Raw genomic sequence first — 24,654 nt, forward strand, 5'->3', positions numbered from 1 at the left:
TTTTTTGCTTTTTTTATACTAGACCATGTGAAAAAGTTGAATTACACACATGCCAGTCAATCTTTCAGTTTTATTTCAGCAGCATAATTTCTATATTGCAAATAAAACTAGAAAATAAAGTACTTTTTTGAAGTAAACTAGCTATTTCTGCTCATCAGACTACTACGACGTGTCAAAGTGTTCATTGTCATTCTTTTGACTTCCACTCTGAATGCCGTTGAACAATGAGACAAATACAAAAGTGAAGAAATATTAAGTATAAAGTGCCAAAAGAAAATAACTAATGAAATCAGATGTCAGGCCAAAATGAATAGAGCCCCTGAAAACTGCACACAGTTTGAGTTTTGACCCCGCGATGTTGCTGTAGCTGGTCAGTGTGGAGTGCTGAAGCCAGTAGCAGACTGAGTTAGCAAAACGAAGTCAGCATGTTTTAGTTTGTTTCCGCAGAGCAGATAAAATATGTGCCTGAAAGTATGAGCTCACATGTTGTTTTATGTTAAGCATGTGAAATAAAATGGATCCATTTGGTTAGAAACTATTATTGTGATTGTGATGCTAATGTCTGTTAGCAACACAAAGGCGCTTCACATATGTTAGCATAAAGCTTACTAAATAAGTGCTAGTTATTCATCCTAATTTTTCCTCTGAACCCTACTATCTGCTTGTTTTTTTGTTTTTTTTGTTTGATATTATCTCAGCTAAATTGGTCTATAACTGTATTGGCATATGTGCATATATGTTGTCCAATACGAGCTGGTATGACAACCTTTTTTTTTTTAAGAATGTAATGCAGATTTTCTTTTAACTTTATAAGCAGCCCTTATTTGACTTATTTTTCTATAAAGTGTTTTAGTTATAGTCTATGCATAATTATTCAAAATAACAGGAAAAACTTAAGAAAAGCTGGCTACTTTGACGTGTACAGGATTTTTTGTTGGCGTAAAATTAGTACCTTTGCTTTCCTTTTCTAGATTTATTTATTCATAAAGGACATTTCCCAAAATATTGGTATTGAGATTGGCCCCAAAAATCCAGTATTTATCAGCCTCTACTGCTTGTGATTTCCACATTTTGCTGATTGAAACTGAATGCAAACTGAAAGCACATAAAGCAGAGAACACACTGTTGCCACCAGCAAAGGTAGATTTAGTATGCAGTCGGTCTTTATTAAAACCAACTGGCCTGGGGAAAAACGAAAGGATCCAACAGTGCTTTTTTAGTTTTTGTAGTGGCGCCCACAGTACCGCCTATATCTACCTTTCCATTTCAACTCAACGCTCAGAAGTGGCAGACTGTCAGGAAACCTTGTGACAAGCCTGCCTCCTTGAATCAGAATAACTTGATTCACCAAGAAAGTAAATCTACAGGAATTTGTCTTGTTGACATTGGTGCAGGTAAACAATGAGCGCTGATGCAGACGAAACACACAGATATACGGGGACAATGAAAGCGTACCTTTATGCAAAGAACAAGACGAGAGTGTAGACATTAGTGCCTCACTAATTAGTTGATATAATGAACATGGCTTTATGTAGTCGAATTGAATTATTCATTTTCAGGCTGAACGTATAGAAAAGGAGAGCCTGTAAATGAATGAGTGCGCAAAGGAAGCACAACTTGAAAGGGCTTTAATGCCTGACATGCTGCAGGAAGGAGAAGAATAAGTTTCTTTCATTGAAGCTGGCTGAAAGTTCAACAAAACCCACGGGACACATTTTCAAATGTCTGCGAATATTTACACTGTTTAAACTGTGAACTATATTTTAATGGCCTTCCTCGGCAGCACTACACAAACACAATGTCAAAGCATCCCGGAGCCACATCTGCATAAAAATAATATTAGGTAAGTTTTTTTTTTATGTTACCTGACTATCAATAATACAGTATGTGGACTACAGAGCTGAACTGAAGCTCATCGCTGTGGCTTCAGTAGTTCTGGATGGAGAACTGCTAACTTTAGCATTTTTTTTACAGCATAATATAACCCTGTCAGTCTCTTTAAATTTACTATATTTAAGGATCTACAGACTCAGTCACTATATTAAGAAAAACTACACCAACTATGAGTTTTTATAGCTCAAACTTAAATGGCTATACAGCCATGAAGCAGGATTTTCTTTGCCATAACATAAAAAAAATAAGTAAAAAGTAATATGTTATCGACAAGAACGCTAAAGTGGAAATAGGAAAGAGTTCAACTACTTTGTCACTCCAACCTCTAGAGAGAAGGAGCTAATGGCACTGTAGGTCATGAAAATACCCAATAAAAATCTTTACTGACTGGTATGTATTATTAATAGAGCATACTGTATGTGTAACTCCAGCAAAATAAAATGAAGACGTTATCTGACCATGTGCACTCCAAGGTTTGTGGACGTTTGTACAGATAGCATCCACCTGTTTCTTTTTTTGTAATGACACTTCTGCATTCATTGGGTGCCCTGGTGGCTCTGTGGTCTGAATGACCAAACCAGAACATCCAAATCTCACAAGGGCCCTTTACTGCATGTCATCCTCCTTCCACTTATTTTAATCATGTCTCATCTATCCCCAAAAATGCATATTAATAAAGAAATTCCTTTAAAAGCATAAAGCATGTATCATAACATTATTTAACATACTTGTATTGAGCTTGGATGTAACTTAACAAAGTTCAGAAAAATATTTTACAAATCATTAAGTAAACTATAATGATTTACTAATCCTTCAGTCAACTGAAAGGAAACTCATTGGCAACTATTTTTATGGTGAATTAAACAGAATATCTTTGGGTTTGGGACTGTTGGTAAGAAATAATACGTGTCACCTGTAGACTTCACCCTGGGTTGGGAACAGTCTGGGATGCCAGGTGTCAGCATGACTAGGTCTCCACCTTTGCCTGCCTCCTGGCTTACAAATCACGCGACCCCGAGGCCTATCCCTGCAGGTGGTGGACCCACAGGGGAGCGGCTTCATGTTGTTCTTTTGGGCTATGCCCGACACCGGCAAGCTCCTCTCCCAGATCTGGCTCCAGGACAGGGCCTCCAGTTCCCCTAATTCAGGTGAGGTGTTGCAGCCACTTGGCCAATTCATAGCGTCTGTGAACCTCTCTAATGGGGCTTTTCATTTGGCACTCTGGGCTGCGCTGAATCAAACAATGCATGTTTTGGACTTGCATTTTCATTACCAGTTATGACGTACCAAGCTGTGCAGAGTTGCGCCTGAGCTGGTCCATTTCCGAAGTAGAACCAAAGCATGCCTGACCTGCCTCTAAGCGGCTGTGATGACACCTTGCCACAGCACCCAACCTGTGACGACCCCAATTTATCCATCTAAAACAAACACGCGTTGCAAGATTCAGATAGGAGCCATAATAAGTTACTGCAAATGAAAACTCGACATTTCCTGATTTTGCTGTTTCATAATAAAAGCTTCTAAATAAGAAAATAAAGGGGGACATTTATTGTGAAGACTTCATAGGAAATGAGATGTATTTATTTGTTTTAGAGGCGCATGTCTCAACAGTCTGTCATCAGATAAAGACATATCTTCAAGCAGGTAGCTCAAACCAGCAAGTATGTACGAACACAAGGCTTATGTCCCCACCTTTGCCTGCCACTCAGCTCACAAAACACCAGACCAGCATCTCAATGTCAGTCTTTTGGGCTGTGCCTGGTTGAGTCCCATGGGTCAAAGCCCAGCCACCAGACGCTCGCCAGGAAACTCCCCTCCCAGGTCAGGTTTCAGGTGAGGGCCTTAACTTCCCCATCCAGGCACAGTGCTGCAGCTCCATTTTGGTAGTTTCATAGAGTCTGTGCATTGTACTTAGTCTGGCTCTTCCCTTGGGACCAATTTGCACTGAGAGACCCTACCAGAGGCTACTGCCCCAGGATCACGGGGGGCTGTGAACTCGTGATGGGCATTTTTCACCGTTTCCGACACATTATCGACCAAACGATTAATCAAGGAAAAAAATCGGCAGATTAATCTATGAAAATAATCCTTAGTCGCAGCTCTTAAATCAACAGAAATAATGTAGTGAAGCTCCAGGTCAGAGAGGTGTTATCTGGTTTGGTCTGTGGAAAGACGATTTAGATGTTGCTTCAGGCAAAAAAGCTGCAACAACCTTTGATTCCTTTCGTAAACATTCACTCAGCTTCAATTAAGACAAGCCAAAGTACAGTTTAATAAACATTTCCACCTCCATGTGGCAGCACAAATGTTAATTTGTGGCAAAATATTCAAACTGTGACGTGTTAATCCACAGTTGTGGCTCCCTGCGAGGACACCATGTTGCGCTTGCTTTTGCTCCTTAGTACAAACCCACAACGTTGATGAATAATCCATCAGAGAACAAAAGACTAATGATCTGATTGGCTGCTACAGTACAGTATGTAGATGGGCTGGTACAGAATAGCATTGATCCCTCCCTCTCCATTTCCCTCTGCCTCTCCCTCACCCATAGGACCTCCCGGACAGATCAATAGTGCTCAACACATTATTGACCTCCGCCTGATACCTTTCACAGGGATAAAGACAGAGACATAAACACTGGATGGAGAGAGGGGAGAGGTAGGAAGAGACGGGGAATGTATCTGTGTGTGTGTATGTGTGTGTGTGTGTCTGTATTTATGTGTGTCCCTGCCTGGAGAGGGTACTAATCTACATTCTGGTTCACACTGATATGTACCTCATCACTGTCTCCTTGACCTGCTGTCCTTTGCGCACAGAGAGAGGGAGGAGGAGGAGGTGAAGGAGTGAGGATGGAAGAGTGCGCGGAGACGGGAGGAAAAATAGCTGACTGTGGTGATCTAGCTAATTTATCAGCCCAGTCAAAACAGTGTGTTTCGCTCTGGAGCAACAGGATACGGCTGCTACTCTCACCGTCACGTCTGACAAACAAACACACACACACAATCTCTGAAAGCCCAGCTGGTCCTCTAAACTGGCGCACCAAACACACACATGCACGCTTCCCCAAAAGCTGCTGCCAAGGTAGCCGTGCTGAACCAGACAGGCGGACCCGTGCACACGCAAACACACGTGCACACACACCGGATGACAGCACTAATACATGCTGCAGACACAACATCCACTTAGCCAACACTCCAGAGGGAAGGCAGAGGAGAGAGGAAAAGACAAGAATATGGAGGAGAATGAGAACAAGTGTGAACTGGAATATCGCTTCAACTACAGTAAGAGACTTTCTCTACACTTGGAGTAGATGCTGATGTTACGTTTCTTCTTGTTAAGACATTAATATAACAAAACAGGACCAAGTTTGCCCACAAACGTTCGCCTTTTGCTGCCCGGACCGCTCTTAGGCGATGTGGAGTCAATCGGTCAATCCCGGTCCGGACTCTAAACCCTCACCCTATCCACTCCGACTTGTTCTCTGTGTGCATGCTCGGGGTTAGTAATATTAAAAGATGATCTATCATGGAGTGGAAGGGGCCAAAGAAAACCCACACTGGTGGTCCACTGCCTCTGCCTGAAAGCCTGAGTGTCAAATAAGAGGAAACCTGATGCAAATTAAAGTTTATTTTGGCCACAGCCACACTCTCTTGATACCACAAGCTTGAATTAAAATCACAAAATGTGCAGTAAAATATATGGAACCATACAATGTTTTGTCTCCAGCCACTTGTACATTTATTTGAATTGTTTTAGACACAGATATGAAAGTTTTTAGTATATTTAAAGGCATAAATCTATGCATAACACTAACCGATAGTCACACACTGAGTCACATACATGGAAGTAGAGCTTCTTTTAGGTGTTTGTAGGTCAGTGCGTATTTAATGGCGAGTAACAAAATCATGATTTACAATATTAGACTAATATCTGCCAGCAGTGAGAGGCCAATTATCTGGCATTTTGAGATAATCAGCATCAGTTAATGCCTGCTCTCACGAGGCCAATAAAAGTTGTCTGCAGCAGGCCTGCAACCGATGAATACTTTCATTTATCTGTAGATAATTTCTTTGATTAATCAATTAGTTGTTTGGTTCATAAAATGTCAGAAGATAGCGTATAATTGTTTCCTAAAGCCCAAGGTGATATCCTCAAATGTTGCTTTGATCACAGCTCAAAAAATATTCACTTTACTGTCACAGGAGTAAAAAAAACAGAACACACTCACATTTGAGAAGCTGAAATCAGAGAATTGTGACTTTTTTTTTGTCTTTCAAAAAAATTACTCAGAACAGTTAATCAAACATCTGCAGACACATCTGCGGGCAGCTTTGTCAGTGTGGCTGCTGTAGAACAATGTTAGCTGCTTGTGAAGTTTGGGAAGGTAAAAAAGTTACGTACCCTGTGCTATAACTCTGATGCATCCTGCTGCAAATGTTTGCCTAAATTTCTTTAGTCACCATTGTTTTTTTCAAAACGCTAACACATCTCTCTCATCCAAAATGGCAGTAAATATAATCCAAAACTGTTGCTGGCCTGTGTTTAATACATGTTATAATATGCAAAATGATATGGCTGAATGACCTTAAATATCAGTCATATTTTAAAGCTACAGCATAACCCAATGCCTTTTTCTATTTCATTAATTAATGAAAAAAAATCCATCTAAAACAACATATTACTGGCTAAGATAAGCATGCAATGCATGTGGAATAATGAATTTATACAACATTTATTTTATTTTGATATCAGCATTATATATCAGCTGCCCTGCGCTCCAAACATTGGCATCAGCCATTGAAAAACTTAAATCATTCGACCACTATCTGTCAGTGTCATCCAGCAGCAGTGTGTGAAGAGTATCACAAGTGTAATTTAATAATATTATTTTACATCCCTCAGTATTCCCTCCAGTCGGGAGCTGCTGTTGTCTGTTCTTCTGCAGTTTCACGTTGCCTTCCGTTCTTCCACACACGCAGAGACAAACTGCTGCCTTCACTCCAGTAACACATCAGGATGTTCAACATGTGTATTGCACTTTTCCCTAACTTTATCACGCAGCTAATTATCAAGTTTAATGGAGCTCTTTTCACATTTTCCATTACAGAGCACTGATACTGCTGGCGGAAAGAAGAGGCAAAACGGAGGTTAAGGTGGAATGCATGCAGCTATCAACCGGGAAAATAGAGCTTCTTTTGAGTCAGCTGCAATGAAAATTATCTTGGCCTTAAAGTCAAAGAAAAAACACACATTGCTTGTTATTTGAAGTGCTGCATAATGGTAGTGAAGGCAGCAGTATACTTAAATGAGAGCTGTTTTTACAATCCAGTCGAGGATTAAAAAAAAAAGCTTGGTCGGTAAAAGAAACCTGCAACTTAACAGACAGTTAACTGTAACTAATACAGCTGGGTTTAAATAATTCATTAACATTTAAGGAAAGAGGACAATAAATTACATCAGAGCCTTCCTTAAAAAGCATGAGGAGGTACATTAAGAAAGGATGCTTCCAGCAATTTTGACAATGTTTGCTTGAGAAAAGGTGAAATTATTATTCTTATCTTATAGGTTTACTGTAACATATACAATTAGAACTAAAAACGAACAATATATTGCATTATCATATTATCTGCCTCAGTCATATAAATTTAACTGCTAAATGAGTGTAATTTTAGATGAAATGCAACTTTGCATGAATGTAAGAGCCATTATTTTACTAAAATAATAGGTTTTGTTTTTCTAAAATAGCCGATAGCCCATTTAATTTCACATAAATCTATCTTTAGTGTGTTGATATTTACACATACGGACCTCCTTCAGTTACTCCATTTAAATTAAAAGAAAAACAAGCCCATCTTCTATTTCCCCTTTTCTCTCAAAGTGTTGAGATTTGCCAACTCAGCTCCATTTTCAAATACCTCAACTGCCTCTTGGTTGTGTCTTCATGTTGTCTACACCACCCTCTCCTTCTCGGCACTACTAGGCATTGTGGGTAAACAGCTAGATTAGCCAATCAATCTTCTCTCGGGAACAGAGGTAGTAGTGGTGGTGGTGAGGCGGGGAGGGGAGTCAGAGAGAGGGAGTGAGCGATAAGGCGATGGAGACGAGAGAGGGGGCGTGGGTGAAGGAGAGAGTAAGAGATATAGTAAAGAGGATGGGAGGAGAAGGGGGAGGTATACGGAGGAAAGATGCAGATGTGGGGGTGTAGCAGAGACAACATGATGCGAACAGGCTGGAGATACAGAAATACAGGAGAGGAGAGGAAGAAGAGCGGGGAAGGAGTGTGAGAAAAGAGATAAAAGTAGGCAGAAGTGTAAAGAAAGTGAAGAGCAACAGTGCAGGTAAAATATAGAGAAAAGGTGTGATGAAGGAATCAAGAAGCAGCAACAACAGAACTGCAGGTAACACAGTGCTGGCAGCAGATTTAGTGCTAGAGAATGATGATGATACCATGATACCAGGATTTTAAACTTCGATATAATACCAGTATTAAAAACAATACTTGATACCTCTTTCAAAACCACAACAAGCAGAAAGAAATGTCCATGGAACCTTTTTCTCCCAAGTAGTGGACGTTTTTGCTGATTTTCTGGGATATTTTTGCTCAAATTTGTGCTAAACTTGGATGGAAACTTTGCTTACAAGCTTTGAGCTGCTGAAGGAATGAGCGATGCTCCCCCGTCAAATTGTTTAATTTGAATAATTTTTAGTGTTTGATAATTCTGAGGCTCAGGGTTTCCAACAGTGTATTATAGTGGCGGATTACAGCCCCAACTCGACTGAAGTGGAGAGTGCTTACTCTGAACTTTTATGATATATATTAGCTTCGTCGAAGAAACACACAGCAAAGCTGGGGAGAGTCGACTGTACACTCAGCACCTGAACTGAACCAGGATCTGATTGGCAGCAGCACTGTCCACTTCCTCTGACGAATTTCCTGGGACAAACCCAGAAAACTCTCTAGTACTTCACAAGAAAAAAAAATGGGATCCCGATCTCTGTAAATTAGACAAAGTCCACTTTCACAATTTTTAAAACCATTATGATGCTACCTGGTTTTAAGACGGATTCAACAATTAACACTGCTAATGAAACCAGCAAATTAATTTATGTACAACATGCTGTTTGAATAATGTAACGCAAATTGTTTATTTTCCATTAATGTAGCAGACAGCATGCATGCATGCCAGTTTAAATTAATGTAGCTGAGACACACAAGCTCTACAACACAACATTATTGGACAATTTAATTCTTCTTACTGTCCAAGCTCACTTCAGCTAAAAATCAAATAAAGAAGATCTGTCGATGTCATCACAATGAAATAGTAAAAACCAGTAAATTCTGTATTTAAGATAGGTTGAGCCATTTAAGCCTCAGCTAAAAGCCCGTGTGCAATAGATCAATTAAAAACACATCAAAATAAAGATATGAATCTAGGAAAAAATGGACTCTTATCCGCTTTCCAAATGCTAAACCCAATAAACCTGCATCTCTGGTGAATCAGATGCATTGATAAAAACCAAAACTGGACCTAAATTAACCACTAAGTCACTCTAAGATGACCATCTATCCGCTCCTGGATTACTTTTAATAACCAGTGTCAGGACTTGTAGAAAAAGTTGCCATAAACCTTTGCTGCGCCCAGCAGAGAGAACTGTGATAATGCCTCTTTAATGCTGGCTTGCAATCTAGCAGTCCTCAAAAGACTAAGAAACTCTTTTGAGGTAAAGGTGAAATATTGTTTTTTTTTCTTGCGATGCCTCTACCCAGCTCATTCTTTTGAAACCAGTAGAAAGGACCTGTGCTCAGAGACTAGCCTCAGGGGGCTGGAGCCAAAATTAAACCGGTCCCGTCTCCTTCGCTTTATCACTGTTCGGAGCAGACAGCAAGAAACCATGTAGCGCACACACACACACCCCCATCTACATTTATACAGTCACACACACACGTAGGGTTAACTGGCACTCTGGCACTGAGGGTGTGAGCCCCTCCACCCTCCTTCTATGGGCTGGTTGCCAAAGATGCCCCCTGTCCAAAAATACATACACACACACACACACACACACACACACACACACACACACACACACACACACACACACACACACACACACACACACACACACACACACACACGCACACACGCACACATACACACACACACACAAATCCCTGGCTTAGCCTCGGCCCAGTGCTGGGATTACCGGATTAGAACTCTATTCCATTATCTCCCTACACTATACAGCATGCACGCACATGCATGCGCGCGCATGCACACACACACACACACACACACACACACAATGCCACACTGTCTTGGCCAGAGAGGACGCACAGTGTCAATCACAACACATGACATTTACACACAAGTGGATACAGTTACAGTTCCTCTTCTTAGCGGACAGAAAACACAGTTATTTACAGTATTATTAAGCAGCACGATGGAGCTGTTATTAATACGACTTTCTTCTGCCACGGATGTGGACCTGTGACAGCCAGCAGCCACCCTGCTGAGGTGTCCTTGGGCAAGACACTGAATCCCAACAACCTCCCTGGAAAGGCTGTTTCATCGCCGACCCTGACCTGTGATCTCAGAGCGCATCAAGGCAGGGGGAGAGGAAGAAGAGTTTCTGCTTCGTGCGCACAAAGGCAGAAAATAATAATAATCAAGGACGCACGCTTATAAAAACACTTAAAGCGACATAATTCTGAATAAAAATCAGGACGATTATGATTTTCTCACTCAGCTTCAGTCAAGTTGATTCCATTTGAAAAGCAAGCACGAAAAAAAGAAAACTTCTGCCTTCTTCACCTGCAATCAGTGGTATTTCCAATCAATGTTTTGGCACACAGAACTTCAATACTGAAACGCTCTTATTTAATATCTCTGATTGTTGTTGAAGACTGTGTGCAGGAGTCTTTGGTCTTCTCCTGTGCCACTGCACCTACAGGTGTACAAAAATTCCACTCTTTGTTATTTATAAAGCTAAAAATCACAGATTTAACCTCAGGGGACGTATCTCTAAAGCATATTAGAGCTGCAAGTAACAATTATTTTCATTATAGATTGACCCAGCAATCATTTTCTTGATTAATCAAAAAATTGTGAAAACGTTTGATCGCTGTCTCCCGACAGATAGTCAAGATAAAGATAAGAAAACAGAAAGCAGTTACATTTGAGAAGCTAAAAATCTGAGAACTTAGACAAAAAAAAGACTCAAAAGGTTTATCATTTTTGGTAAGAAACGTCCAGGCACAGAGCTTAAAACGTCTTTCAGATGAGTCGCTAGCTGAAAACACAGTCTGCAGCTTAATATCAGTTTACTTTTAAACACTTGATCTTTTTTTTTTAAATGAACTTAGTGATTATGGAAACGCTTTTTGCTCTCAACTGCAACAACCAAGTGTTGGTACAAGGACTGACGTCTTTTCCATAGCAACAGCAAATAAGGATCATGGGTATTGCTGTATTTAAATGGATGAACAAAAGATGGTGTCCCAGGTTATAAATAATTCAATAATTAAAGCTGCTGGCCACAACAAAAATGTACACGATCGTTAAATTATCTATAAGATAATAGTATCATAAGAGAAAAAAAAAAAAAAACACTATTGGCTTCTCCCATTTCACAACCTATAGAAAATGCTGCCTTTCTAATATTGTTGCATCTGTTAGAGCTCGTCAGGGATGACGACTGACTCTAAAACGTTCCTCTTGTAGATGTTTGTGTTAGGTGTCGACCGATTATCGCATCCAATATTCAGCATTTTTTCTAATTATAGGAATCTTTGTTTTTAATCCGACTGCCAATAGGAGACATCAGTTGATCCCTGGTTTGTGCGGCCAGGCAGCGATTTTCTGCAAATGTCTGAGGCTAGAAAACTTCATCACGTTTTACTTTGTGATGATGTTTCAGGTGGTTGTGATGTGTAAGAAAAAACTGCTTGCAAATTAGCTATGGTACGTCCTTTTCAGTGTGACGGAGATCGTACGATGGGTCGGATACTTTTTTTCTCTCTTCCTTAACAGAGACTAATTTTGTGATTTGTTTTTGTTGTTCCTCTAAAATTTTTACTTCCACTTTACTTCCACGTCTCTCACTGTTAAGACTAGTTGTCTTTGCTGAACTCTTTGCCTTTGCAAAGTTAGTCACATGATGTAACTCTGTCTTCTCATTTATTGACACAACTTCAGCGCTTGGTTTGATGCAACACATCGCCCTGCTGCAGCTTAAATTTTGTTTTGGTCAGAGAAGTCAAGGAATTTAGGGCATTTTTCAATATTTTCTTACAATTTACACACCAAATTTTGTTGCAATTGCGCTGCAAAATGACACAAATATGTGGTATGAGTTTTGACATAAATATTATGATTTGCTGTAGTCAGCTGTTATTTCTAGATGTTCCAGAAACATGTCAAGGTTTGCTCCCTAGTACAGCTGATGATTATTTTCCCTGTCCTTGTGCACATTATCCTCTACCTGCTCTTTTGAGTGCCACTTCACAACTCCTCTTTTCACACTTAATCTCGCCATTAACTCGCACAGTGTTTACATGTGTGTCTCAAGCAGATGCATAAAGAAACAAGTGATTCCACAGTAAGTAAAGAGCGATTATCTGTTGGGGAAAAAAAAAAAAAGAAAAATGACTGCAGTCTTTCACTTACGTAGTCATGGAAGGCCTTTGCCTCACTGGAGTGCTCACATGTCTCCCTTCGGTCTGGAGCCGCACAATACAAATCCCAGAATACACTGAAATCAGGGAGGGGGGTTGGAGAGGGTGGAGGAAAGGTCAAAGGTTACCAAACAGAGCAATACAAGCAAATGTATAACAGCTATTCATAACCCATTCACACACTCTCACTATCTGCCCAGTGCTCTTAAACTGCCTCTTATACACTTGAGCATCACTGTGAGAGGGACACAATGCCACAGTCGACCCCCTCAATCAACCTCTCACTCACTCAAAACACACACACAGAGACACACAGACACACACACAACCAGACTGCATGGACGGTTCACTGACTGCATCAGTTGCTTCACCCTGAACTTTAACTGTTACACTGACTTGAGCCTAAACTCGATCCCTAAAATATCCTCTTGTACAAGCGATGACCGCGGGGTTCCTACAGCTTTTTAAAGGGATAGTTCAGATTATTTGAAGTGGGTTTTCTGGTGGTCCTTTTTAAGTAGTTAAAATGTTTTGTTGTTGGGCCCCGTCCAAAGGAGTATACTGTTTAACTACTCCTCTCTAAACTGTTGACTGCCATCTACTGTACCTAATTCAATAATTATCGGTAAGTACCTCATACAACCCCACTTCACATAAACCTCAAAATGATGAAAGGTTTAATAATAATTAGTATTAAGCATTTTCCAAATTTTTAATAACGGTTAGTATTAAGCATTTTCCAAATTTTCAAGACTTTGTACAAAGCCTGTGGCATGTTAACTGCTGCATCATGGTGTTGGGCAGTACAACAGAGAAATTTATCATGATAAAAAGTTTCATTTCAGTTGATGTCGATAACTATTAATACGTTTTAATGACCTATTTTGTATTGAAGACCAAAGGGAAAGGGTTGAATTTAACCACCTTGCTTTGAATTTAATCACTCTTATTTATTGAGGGACAAAAGTAAGACTTCAAAAGCAAAATGTAAATAAAAAAAAGGAGATGGAAATGAGCATTTTTGCTAAAACACGTTATGTTAACATCTTGTACTTTCATGCTGATATTTATTAACATGCTGTCTGCATCAAATTAACAAAAAACTACCAGACTGGTGAGGTGCATTATGAATTTTCTCATCATCCACACTCATTTTCTCACTCCACCCGGTTTCTGTCACATGTCGAAGGTGCAACTGAACTACACAGCTGTTAAATGATTGGCTGTGTGCATGTCACTCATAGCACGCTCCGTTATCAAGAGATATGATAGGCTAAATATGAGCCAGAGTGTTTTTGTTCAGTGCTTTCATGGTGGTTTGCATTTAATGCATTTAATTTTATTATTGAACCATTTTCTTAATGCTATTGATGGACCTTCTATTGTCAGTACACATCACTATAGTTATATTGCTCATGCCTACTGCATTGTGAGGGAATATGTTCATAATTTGATCCTTAAAAAGAATAAACAGGAGATGACACAAACCGTTTCCATACATGCTTCTGTTTCAGTGTGTTTGCAGACAGCTAAGTGGAAAATCAAACACACACACACACACACACACAACGACAACACTAACTGCTTGTGTGCTGCTACCTGTCTGAGAGGTCTTAATTGAATCAGTCTTTGTGCATTGATTTAGTGGAAGTGCTATAAAGCGAGTGAAACCGTGACATGGCTAACGAGAGGACTAATCAGGCAGCCACTTCACATGTCCTGGCAATCTGCGACGCACACAGACATGTTGAATCCCAAACATCTGGAATTTTTCATACACCTCTGCACTTCATAAGATGCCGCAGACATATTTGGGAGGCTTAGCACAGTCGCACGATGAAATCAGAAACTCATCTTTCTCCATTTAAGTGGAATTTATGGATTATTTTGATCTCAAAAGTTCACATATTACTTCCACGAGAGGGAAAGAGTGCATGTTGAGCTATGGAGGGTGTCTGTGTTGCTCAAGGACACTTTAACGGGGAGAAATCCTTAGAGGCTGCTGAACTTAAACCTTTTAGTAAAAAAAAAATCTTTTTCACGAATACTGACTGGTGTGCCCATAGTTAAAAAATGAAGTTAAAAAAATAAAAAACTGTTAAAAGAGATAGAGTAGCACTTCCTTAGTGTGAGCATATACAAGACAATATAAATGTATTCTTTATTTTATGATAAATAAAAAAAGAAATAACCTACATATGGATTTACGTCTTTAATTTAACAAAAGAACTAACTTATTCTTTAGATTTACCCAGGCTTATAAAGTATGCTTTCAAATTATTATTCTGTTCCTTCATTTTCTTTTTATTAAAACATGTCCTTGGTCTCATATTGCTGATGGTGCTCTATAGGCCTGACGTTCATTCTTCTGACTCAGCAGAGACACCCCCTGAGGTGAAACGTTACAACAGATATTGTACTTTTTAACGGCATTTAAGGGTATATTTACCAAGTCTGTAATTTAACATCCACAGGTTTTTAAATATTTGCTCCTTTATAATGTGTGCACTGCTAATTTCAGTACAGTGTCCTTCAGCGACGCAATGAATTTATTCTGAATACAGTAGCACGGCTTGTATAGCCGTGTGCTCATCCTCCTGACAAAGGAGCAAGTGAAAAGCCTTAACCTTAAACTGGATCAATAAACTGTAACACTCGAAACAATCAGCCCTGATATTTTCTATGATAAAGCTTTAGATCACGTGATCCACACACGCAATAAAACATAATTTATTAAAGCTCTGCCAGATGTTTTAATTGCAAAGACTCTGGAAGCAAATTTAATGTGGTTTAGCGCGCATGTCTTTATTTATTTTTTTTTATCTGAATTGAAGGGAGGGGTTGAAAGGTGATTTTATTTTATATCTTCTTATACAAATCCTCTGAAAAGACAGAAAACTAATAAATCCTACTAACGCGTAGTGTCTGTGTACCTCTGTGCCAGAGACCTTCATTGTTGCCCAGAAACTATTAAAACGAGCCACATTTTTGCTGTTATAAACACTAACTAATGCAGCAAATCCAGTGTAGAAAATAGTCCTAAACAAAAACAGAATTTGCTCACTACATCACATTTTCTGAGAGCTGCAGTGTCCAGCTATTTAACGAAATCATTTAATTTTTAAAAAATAAAGCTATGGGGCTGTTCCAAATACCATTACTGGGGCTTCGAAGCTTCAGTGAGAATTATTTGTAAATATATGAAGTTTCAACAAGCTTTCCTCAAACTTGCAATTATTATTTATGTACTTCCACTCCATTTCTCACTCTTTATCAACATTAAACTTCTTCTTTGGTGAAGCTGACCCAGTGTCTCCTTCCTTGCTTCAAAAACAAACAAACAAGATTTTAAGATTGTTGAAAAGTAGTGACAGGATAACAAATCATTGTTTGGGTCTTTTCACTGTTGAAAAAAAAAAATCTACAATATTGCCATCCTCCTCCTGTAAATAACAACTAAACTGGTAAAGCAAATTTAGAGAAATCTGGTATAAAACAGCAGCAGCAATCTTCATTGAATAAGACTTTTCAAGTTATAAGACAGGCACAGACTGGATCCAACTCAGTTCAACCTTTAAAACTGCTAGAGGTAAAGGACGTTGTATCATTACATTGGAACCATAAAAGGTAGACTAGTCTGAACATAAGAAAACACTCGGGCAGTAAACTATGTCATATTGGTTTGCCAAGTGTGGTTAACGTTAGCAGTGCTAGCACTAGAAGCCTGCTCTCCTTGCAGGTTATCGTCCACATGCCGGTGCTGAAAAGTAGTTACACATTGCTCTGGTCAAACGGTTATATGTCGGTTTATTCTGACACTGCCTCCAACTTATTTTAATTTTCTATTGCTTGTTTTTCTATTTTCGATCAAAACACTGCTAAACTGCGCCACGCTTTTTTACTTCCATGGTTTAAGACGGGCCTTTAGCATGTGCCTCAGCTAGTGGTGGGTGGCTGTGTAGCATCTTAGACGAAACAGTTAAGCAGTGCTGTGTATCAAGTAAATATTAATAAATAGTTTAATCGAATGGTGAGCCAACTAGCGCACACCCCTACAGCACAAAACATTCCTCCGTGATGGTCATTCAGTGCATTTGCATCAATTAAGTGTTCAGGAAGAAGCAGCATAGATCACAAATACATTTTGGATTTATCAGCCTGAGGTTAAAAATGTTGTAGTAGGTAGGTTACAAATCTGAGTATTGACAAGATGCATTTAAACCTGGGTCGTTACAGTAAAACGCATATACTAATGCCTCTAAATATGTGATTTCCTGCCTAATCCTGATTCCCCCTTCTCCCAAAAAAACAAGTGAAACTGCTGATCACTGCTTAAGGTGATGACCCTAAAGGTCAAATCTTAGCCAGGGGCAGAAATGACAGGAGACAGGGGGGAGGAGGAGGAAGACAGCGGAGGGCGAGGTGGCACAAAGAAGATGGAATGCAACGGGTTAATCTGCTAAGAATCCCTCTCCCACATGAACAAAGGAGAAAAGTGGGAGGTCGGGGGCACACAAAGGGTGAGGAGGGGGTGAGGAGGGGGAGGGGAGTACAGGGGAGGCGGAGGGGGAGTCCATTCCCTAACCATCTGGATCTATTGTTTCAGGAACATTGGGGGGGTGAAGGGATGGAGAACTGGAGGAGGGGAGAAGACGGGGAGGGAGGGGTCACGCCCTCTGTGAGTCTGGTCAACCCCAAGGCTGTGACTCGGCTCCCACCTACGGAAGTCATTCTTAACCATGAATGAGGATAAGTGCCATCAATTAAATTAAAAATGTGGCATTTTTCTTGTAAATTAATATCCAAATGTTTACATAAAATATGAGTTTAATATATCCGAATTTGAATAATGGCTCCTTCATGAGTCTTCAGACCATGAAAGCTCAAATGAAGCTGCTGTTTGTGCATATGACGCTAATGAATTATGTAGGGTCGGTATGGACACTAGAGCCCTATGAAAGAGCGTGTATGTGAGGGGAGGAGGGGGGGAAACACAGCTTGAGATATGTACCGTAAAAACTGTTTACACACCACAGCAAATAAATTGATGGCCTTAATGTGTCACAACAAGCAAGACTTGTTTTTTTCATAGTGAGAAAAAAAAATTGATACTCACCACCACCACGAATGGAGGAATCCAGGGGGCTCCCCTAATGTAATATTCTTCTCCCATCGAATCTGGAGGAGGAGGGGAGAGGAGAGGAGAGAGAAAAGTCACTTGCAGCCACTAGAGAGAGGATTATGTCTGCAGGTCCAGGGGTTAAGAACATATAATCAGTCAGTCTCAAACTGTCAATGGCCTCAGACATGAAGATGGGCATCTTTCCGGCTCTGTCGATCTCCATCTTCCTGACTCTCCTCTCTCTGTCATGTCTCTGTCCTGTCTCCCTCCTTAAAGTTCCCATGAAATGGGAAGCAGGATGCTTATTGCTTTCTTTTTTTTTACAAGCTTCCTGTAAAAACAGGAATCTAGGGCATGTGTGATTGTCAATACTTTTTCAATACCACATTCACAAACAATAGCAACATATGACAGAAAAATACAAAAGCTATAAGTAAATAAAATAATTAGTGCTCATTCAAGACCTCAGTTCAGTCTTTATCATCCAGCCTGAAATTTGGTTTGCAGCAAAAGAATTTATCCTGTTTTGTGTGCCTAGCACTTTTTTTGCTGTGTTAAAAAGGGCATTGAGTATCTTTTATGTTATATCATCAAAGGTTAAAATTCTGGTATTGTGAGAACTCTGTGGGAGGGCCTCATGGCACTTACAGTAGCCAGTAGCGTTAAATATACATCATGTCCCCTGCCATACAGCTATAGCAGTCCATGGAGGTATTGAGGAAAACAATCCTGACTTTCCCGGACTGGGAGCTCCCACTGAACAGGGCCAGACAGGGACTGAAGACAGTCTCTGAGACCGATGACAGGGAATTCAGTACTGAGGTGGACTGTTTGGTGGGTTTAGCTCCTGGCACCACAAGGCTGAGTCAGCTAGCTGCACAGCTAACTGTGCTGGCAGCAGTTAGCAGTTAGGTACTGTAGCATCAAGCTATCTTTCCATCAGGAAAATCATTGAATTACATTTGTAGTGTGCTCCCTGTTGGTCTCGGCCAAGCCATGTTCACTGCTGCTGAGCCTGGTTCAGTTGCCCAATAACAGCAGCTTGGAGTTACACCTGTTAGCGGTTAATGGTTAGGGAAAACTAGAAAATATTTTCTCCATAAAATTATTCTGTTTCACAAAGTTGTATTCTGTATTTTGTACAGTAAGCCCAGGCCCCAGAAAAGCACCACTCTGGTGGCTTCATTAGAAAGAAAGCAAGACAGTGTTTCATTGGATGCAAAATTTGTACACACTCCAGAGTGCAGGATGAGTAATCAAGACTCTTTTAAAACAATTTTCTTAAATACCAGGGGGTTAAGAAAACATTTATACACTTGTGTACTGCAATACTATGTTTTGAAATACATGGTGTGATGTTATATCGAGATAATGCTGTCAAAAATATCCATATATTGAAACCGAATATTTGAAATGTTTTCAATACCCCTTTTTTTGCAGTATCGATACTCAAGTACCAGGTGCACTTTCTCACTCTCTTTTCACTTCAACAGTGAGTTGGCAAACACTGCTGCAGTGCCAACACAGTCCAAAAAAAGTTAACTTTTTATCTCAGATTTTGTCTGTATGGTGGAGTGTTCCTAATATTATGACATTTTTCCTAAAGTTACATTAAAAAGATAGCAATGTATCACCTAAATACCATTAAGATTACCAAAGAATACCTATAAAATGACTTTTGTTACTGCTGAGCCAGATACTGGGTCATAGGTGACTTACAGGGCAAAACATGAGACAAAAGAAATTAAACATCGACTTTGACATCATGGGAAGTTTAACATTTGAAACAGTTTTGTATCCAGGGGATAACTCATTCAAATACTCTTTCATTCATCCACTGTTTGAGCCCAAAGGGGCTGTTAAGAGACTTGGAAATTTATACAAACAACACAATGCTTTCATACATCTGCAGACAACTGTGTCAGCTGTTTTACAGTACGATTCACTGTGGCACACTGTGAGCATGATCTGGTGTAACTTTATAGGATTTCCTTTTGAAAAATTGATGCAACACCTTCCACTCTGTAATCATGTTTAGCATGTTTGCACTGACAATACAAGCTGTTGTAAACATCCACTATATCCCAGCTATAGTACAGTAATGAAAAAAGCTGTTCTACATTCATAAGTAATCAAGGCCCAAGTGACATGCTTTATTTCTTTTTTCATCTATTCTTTATCAGAGGATGATTGTCACAGTATAAACTGGTTAGAGTCGTGGATGCCATCTTACCTCAGACAGGAAGGTCTGTGCGGACTTCTGTGCTCCCACATGTAGCAGGTACTCGTACACATATAACGCTAACCTGAAATGCAAAAGAAAAAACTGTTAGAGGCAAAAGAAAAAAAAACAGCTTCCTCATTTCTCATGACCAGTGTACTAGCAAACACACCATAAGAGATAAAACCAACAAAGGCAGACCTTCAGTGGCAATTTTTAAAGCAAACAGTCCGAAGAACTACGATTTATAAATCATTTCAGGAACTAAAAGTTTAATGCTCTCTTTTGTGTTTGCATTTTTACCACATCTGAAAAAACATGAAGGTTGGGTATTAACAGACTAACAATGGATTTAAAAAGTGGCTTCAAGGTTTTGCTTGAAATTAATGACACACAGTCGCACTTTTCTTTTAAATCTGCTGTTGTGTGACAATGACGTTTGAATGGAGCCTGGAAAAGAGACGTGCAGAGGCGCAGGGCACATAATTAACACCAGCCAAATGCTGGTAGAATATGCAAGTGGCTGGCAGACCTGGTTCACTCATCAACCAAACAAAACAATGGAAATCTATTGAATGGCTGGTTAAATTTGAACATTAATTAGTTAATGTTGTTCCCTGCAGAGGTGTCAAGATGCCCGTCTTCAGAGTAGGGAGGATGAGTGTGTTTAGTTCTGGTTCTTCAGAACGTAACCTATGTAACCCACTTTGTTGCACTTTGTTTTTCTTGCACGTTGACGTTCTTTATCTTTTTTGTTTCTCTATAAATATGTCCTATGCTCTGACTACTTTGGCATGCAGTTAACACACCAGTTATAATTTTGTCTAAATAAAAACTGAACTCGTGGCATTTGCTCCTCGTCTTCTTCACCAATGTTTTGGAGAAAGGAAAAAACGGGATTAACAGGCAAACCAGCATTAACAGTAAAATAAGTGCTGTGCAGTGGATCTAATATAAGCCACTGTGAAGAACTATTCATATGGACTCGAATTATAAGTTACAAATATTTTTCAGCAAGTCTACATTAGCGTGCAAGCAAAGAAACTTTAAAGTAGGGCTGCAACTAATGACAATCTTCATTATCGATTAAATGGCCGATTATTTTTACTGTTAATCGATTACGCTACAAAATCGAGAGCCAGAGCCCAAACCGACATCTTCAGATTTCTTCTTTTGTCCGACCAACAGTTTAAACTCCAAAGACTCCTCAAAGTATCTATCCATCCACCCATGCAAAGCAGAAAATCCTTAAAGTTAAGAAGCTGGAGCCAGCAAGTGTTGCCACTATTTTTGTTTTTTTTGACCACCTAATCAGCTTTACTTTTAAGTGTGAAATTTGAGAACGTAATTTGGTTTGGTGGTAGAATGAGAACATTTAATGGGACAAGACGTGATGGAATCTGCTTTCACGAAACCGATTATGTTAGAAGCCAAAGTGCAGAAACACGGCTTTGAAATGGTGAATATGCATGACTTTGGCAGTAATACAAAATTATCCTGAATGTCAGGGATAAATGATAAAGTAAAAACAAACAAAAAGAAAACTTTTGCAGATATTCTGACAGAGATTCCAATGGCGATATGATTCACGCTTAGTGGGACTGATCTTTTTTTTAAAATCACAATTCACGAAAAAAAAAAAAACTATAACTACACACATGTTTTCTTCCATCTGTAGAAGATTTGTAGGCATCACTGCATCACTACAATACTTCAATGTAAAAGTGTTTTGTCACACATTTTTCCTTTCACAAAAATTGCAGCTTCTGTTATCTGGATATTGCACTTAGCCCCTTTACAATTTTGATTGTGTTTGGACTAATTGCGCAGCCCTACAGAGTGGATCGCTGGGAATTAAAATAAAATATGGTAAGACTTGTAAAATATGACTCATTTAGCTTAACCATTTATTTGCTGAGGTCCAAATGTTCTGTAATATTGTAATAAATTAAGTTAGTCAGGATCAAAGACTATGTAGGGGTTAGAAAACACAACCCCAGGACCTACAATCGGTTCTTGGTTCATGTTGTTAAAATACAGACGAAGCTCCAGAGTACCTCTAAATGTGAAAAAAAAAAAAAAAAAAGACATTTATTGATGAGATTGATGATTTCACTGTAAACTCAACTGTAGAGGAACAATGTGTCAGTTGCTTAATTAAAGAGAAGTTTTGGATCCATCAGCTGCATGCTTTGAAATATCCTGGTCTCAATGAAGATATACATGTTTCATGTTTTCTGTAAAGATATTTTTATTATAAGTATTATTTTTCTGGTAATTATTTATTATTTTTCTTGGTATGAGTCTCCCTGTTTTCTCACTTATGTTTACATCTTATATATGGGTATTTATCCTCCAAATATGAACATTATTCTCTCTTTTTTTCTGTGTTATCTTATGCTTGTGTTTCACTCGTTTCACTTGATATGTTTATCTGGGTCATATGATTGCCTCCCATTGGCTGGCGCTACCATTTAGGCGTGGCTACACCCCTGTCCGCGGTTTTGAACAGACAAAGACAGGTAGTTGTCGAAACATGTTGGCATTTTAAATGATTTAGTCACTATAAAAAGGCTTTTTAAACATTCTTCCTTGTCATTACCACTTTTTATAGCGCCCGGATTGCCTTCCTGATTATCTCTTATAGTTCTTGTAAAAAAAAAACAAAAAAAAAACTTGGGGACTGAAAAGGGCCCAACAGCGCTGCTGCCTATGAGCATCTTAACAAATCTAAGGATCCAAATGACAACAGAAGCTGACAAACACCTGCCGACCTGTATTAAAACTATTGTGCCTTGACTGAACACACCAGACAGTGACAGAAAAAGCTGCAATACAACAGGCGTTCCCACTAATTCCAACAATATTTTAAAAGCTCTCGACAGACTTTTTTTTTTTTTTTTTTTTTAAATCACTGCTATTATAACACAGGCCAGCCACACTTGATAACGAATCCACCAGGGTCTATTAACACACACAAGAACCATGCTGTGGAGTGGGAAACCCCCATTGGCCCAACATTGTACTCCTAACGCCTTCACTTAGTCGTGTTTAATAGGCTGTTAATGGACCATCAATCGACCGGCAGCGTGGATATGACAGTGCCCTGTGTGCCCAGAGCAGACAGTCCTCTGACAGGCCAATAAGGTCCTAATGAGAAGGACAGTAGCTCAGTGTCATCGTTCCCATCATTAGTCAATGAACTGATCAATGAAACATGGTTTTGAGATAATAAGGTTGTTGTGCAGTTTGTTTTTTAAACCACTAACGACCAATTTGCCTTTGCGATGCTGTCTCCCATTGAGCTGTTGCTGAATGGTGGGATGAAGGTGATGTCTATTCAAGCACATTTAGTATATTTAAGCCTTTTAGGATGATGTATAATTGACACTAAAAATTTTGGATAGGAAGCTGATGAGCTCACATTATCTCTGTGTTCTAATGGAATTAAAAAGGGGTAGGTTTTAGTAACTGCAGTCAATTTGCCGATGCAAGAATTTATCTACACATTCTGTATCACCATTTTTCTCAGCGACAGGGTGAAACCTGCGGGTGCAGCTATGGAAAATTAAAAAAAACACTCTTTTGCAAAAACGTATTTTGAACAGGCCGATAGGATTGGGTGGTATCTAGTTCCACTGTCATTACATTCTACTGGAGTATCCAGTATTATGATGGTAAAACTTGTAAAATGGCTCAACTCCACAGCAGACAGTACTCCCTAGACGTAGGCAGACCTCGTCGTTATAGCGATACAACTCCCGCAATTGTGAACCAGTACTCGGGAGCTTTGCTTTGGTCCTGACAAGCTGCAGCATTTATTCACTGACAAACTTACATCTAAACTGTACATTTACTGCCAGCCCGACAACTTCATTGCCCAACTTTTCCTCTTCTGAGCACACACTCTCTGCCACTTGCTTTGTCACACTTGCTCAAATAAAGTTACGCACGCTCAACACTATACTACTCTGACCAATCAGTAGTCTGCAGTGCTTGCTAGCTCACCTTTATCATCTGCATTACACTCAAAATACTCCCAAACAAAGCCATTTTTTTCTTTTTTAGTAGTCAGTCATGTAATTTTAATCACAAAGATGTCATGTTTCTTAGCTCAGCTGGCTGACTTTCACCCCATCAGCATTATAATAGGATAATATATCTTATACTGTAATACCTTTCTACTGTCATAGCCTACCTTAAAAGTTAGAACTCAAACTGGTTTGAAACGGTTGGCTGAATAATCTTGGGCTGACCCAAACTTTCAAACTTCTACTGTTGCCTTGGTAATCGACGTATTAATCAGTATTTGAATACCGTTTTTTTTTTAGGGTTTTTTTATTGTTGTTTATTTGTGCAGAGGAAGGAGATCTTGCATCAGCTGAAAAAAAAGCAGAAGACTGATAAAAAGCAAGAAATGGTTTTATGCCATTTAAGTAGTGTTAAAAACACACACACACACACACCCCATAAAAATCGTACACATGCACACAATACAGGAGAACAGAAAACCATCCTCAAATGGAAAAACATCCTTGCGAGGAGGTTTATCTGATTCATGTGCACAAATGCTGTCCTGCAAGCACAGGGCTGTGGCGAAACCTCGAACCTCCCTTTGCACTCACAACTGCTGAACACATCAAGTTGATGACAACAAGTTTGAGATATGAGATTGATAATAGCTCGTGTTGCTAACTCTCCCCTCCGGTAATTGCTGCTTCCAATCCCCAAAAATGGTATAAATCA

General features: G+C 39.4%; 1 protein-coding gene across 4 annotated transcripts in view; it reads right to left on the reverse strand.

The window, feature by feature from the left end:
- Positions 1-24,654, reverse strand: part of LOC146310940 (single-stranded DNA-binding protein 3) — a 55,954-nt gene that overhangs the window by 22,257 nt on the left and 9,043 nt on the right. For all 4 annotated transcript variants that reach the window (XM_084742255.1, XM_084742252.1, XM_084742253.1 and 1 more), the window contains exons 2-4: positions 19,921-19,993; positions 17,682-17,743; positions 12,558-12,642 (exon numbers count right to left, since the gene is read on the reverse strand). In XM_084742255.1, the coding sequence (XP_084598381.1) occupies positions 12,558-12,642; positions 17,682-17,743; positions 19,921-19,993 (220 nt within the window). The remainder of the gene's footprint in view (positions 1-12,557; positions 12,643-17,681; positions 17,744-19,920; positions 19,994-24,654) is intronic.

This window comes from Lutjanus erythropterus, chromosome 18 (genome assembly GCF_056507025.1).
Source record: "Lutjanus erythropterus isolate fLutEry1 chromosome 18, fLutEry1.hap2, whole genome shotgun sequence".
NCBI lineage: Eukaryota > Metazoa > Chordata > Actinopteri > Lutjaniformes > Lutjanidae > Lutjanus > Lutjanus erythropterus.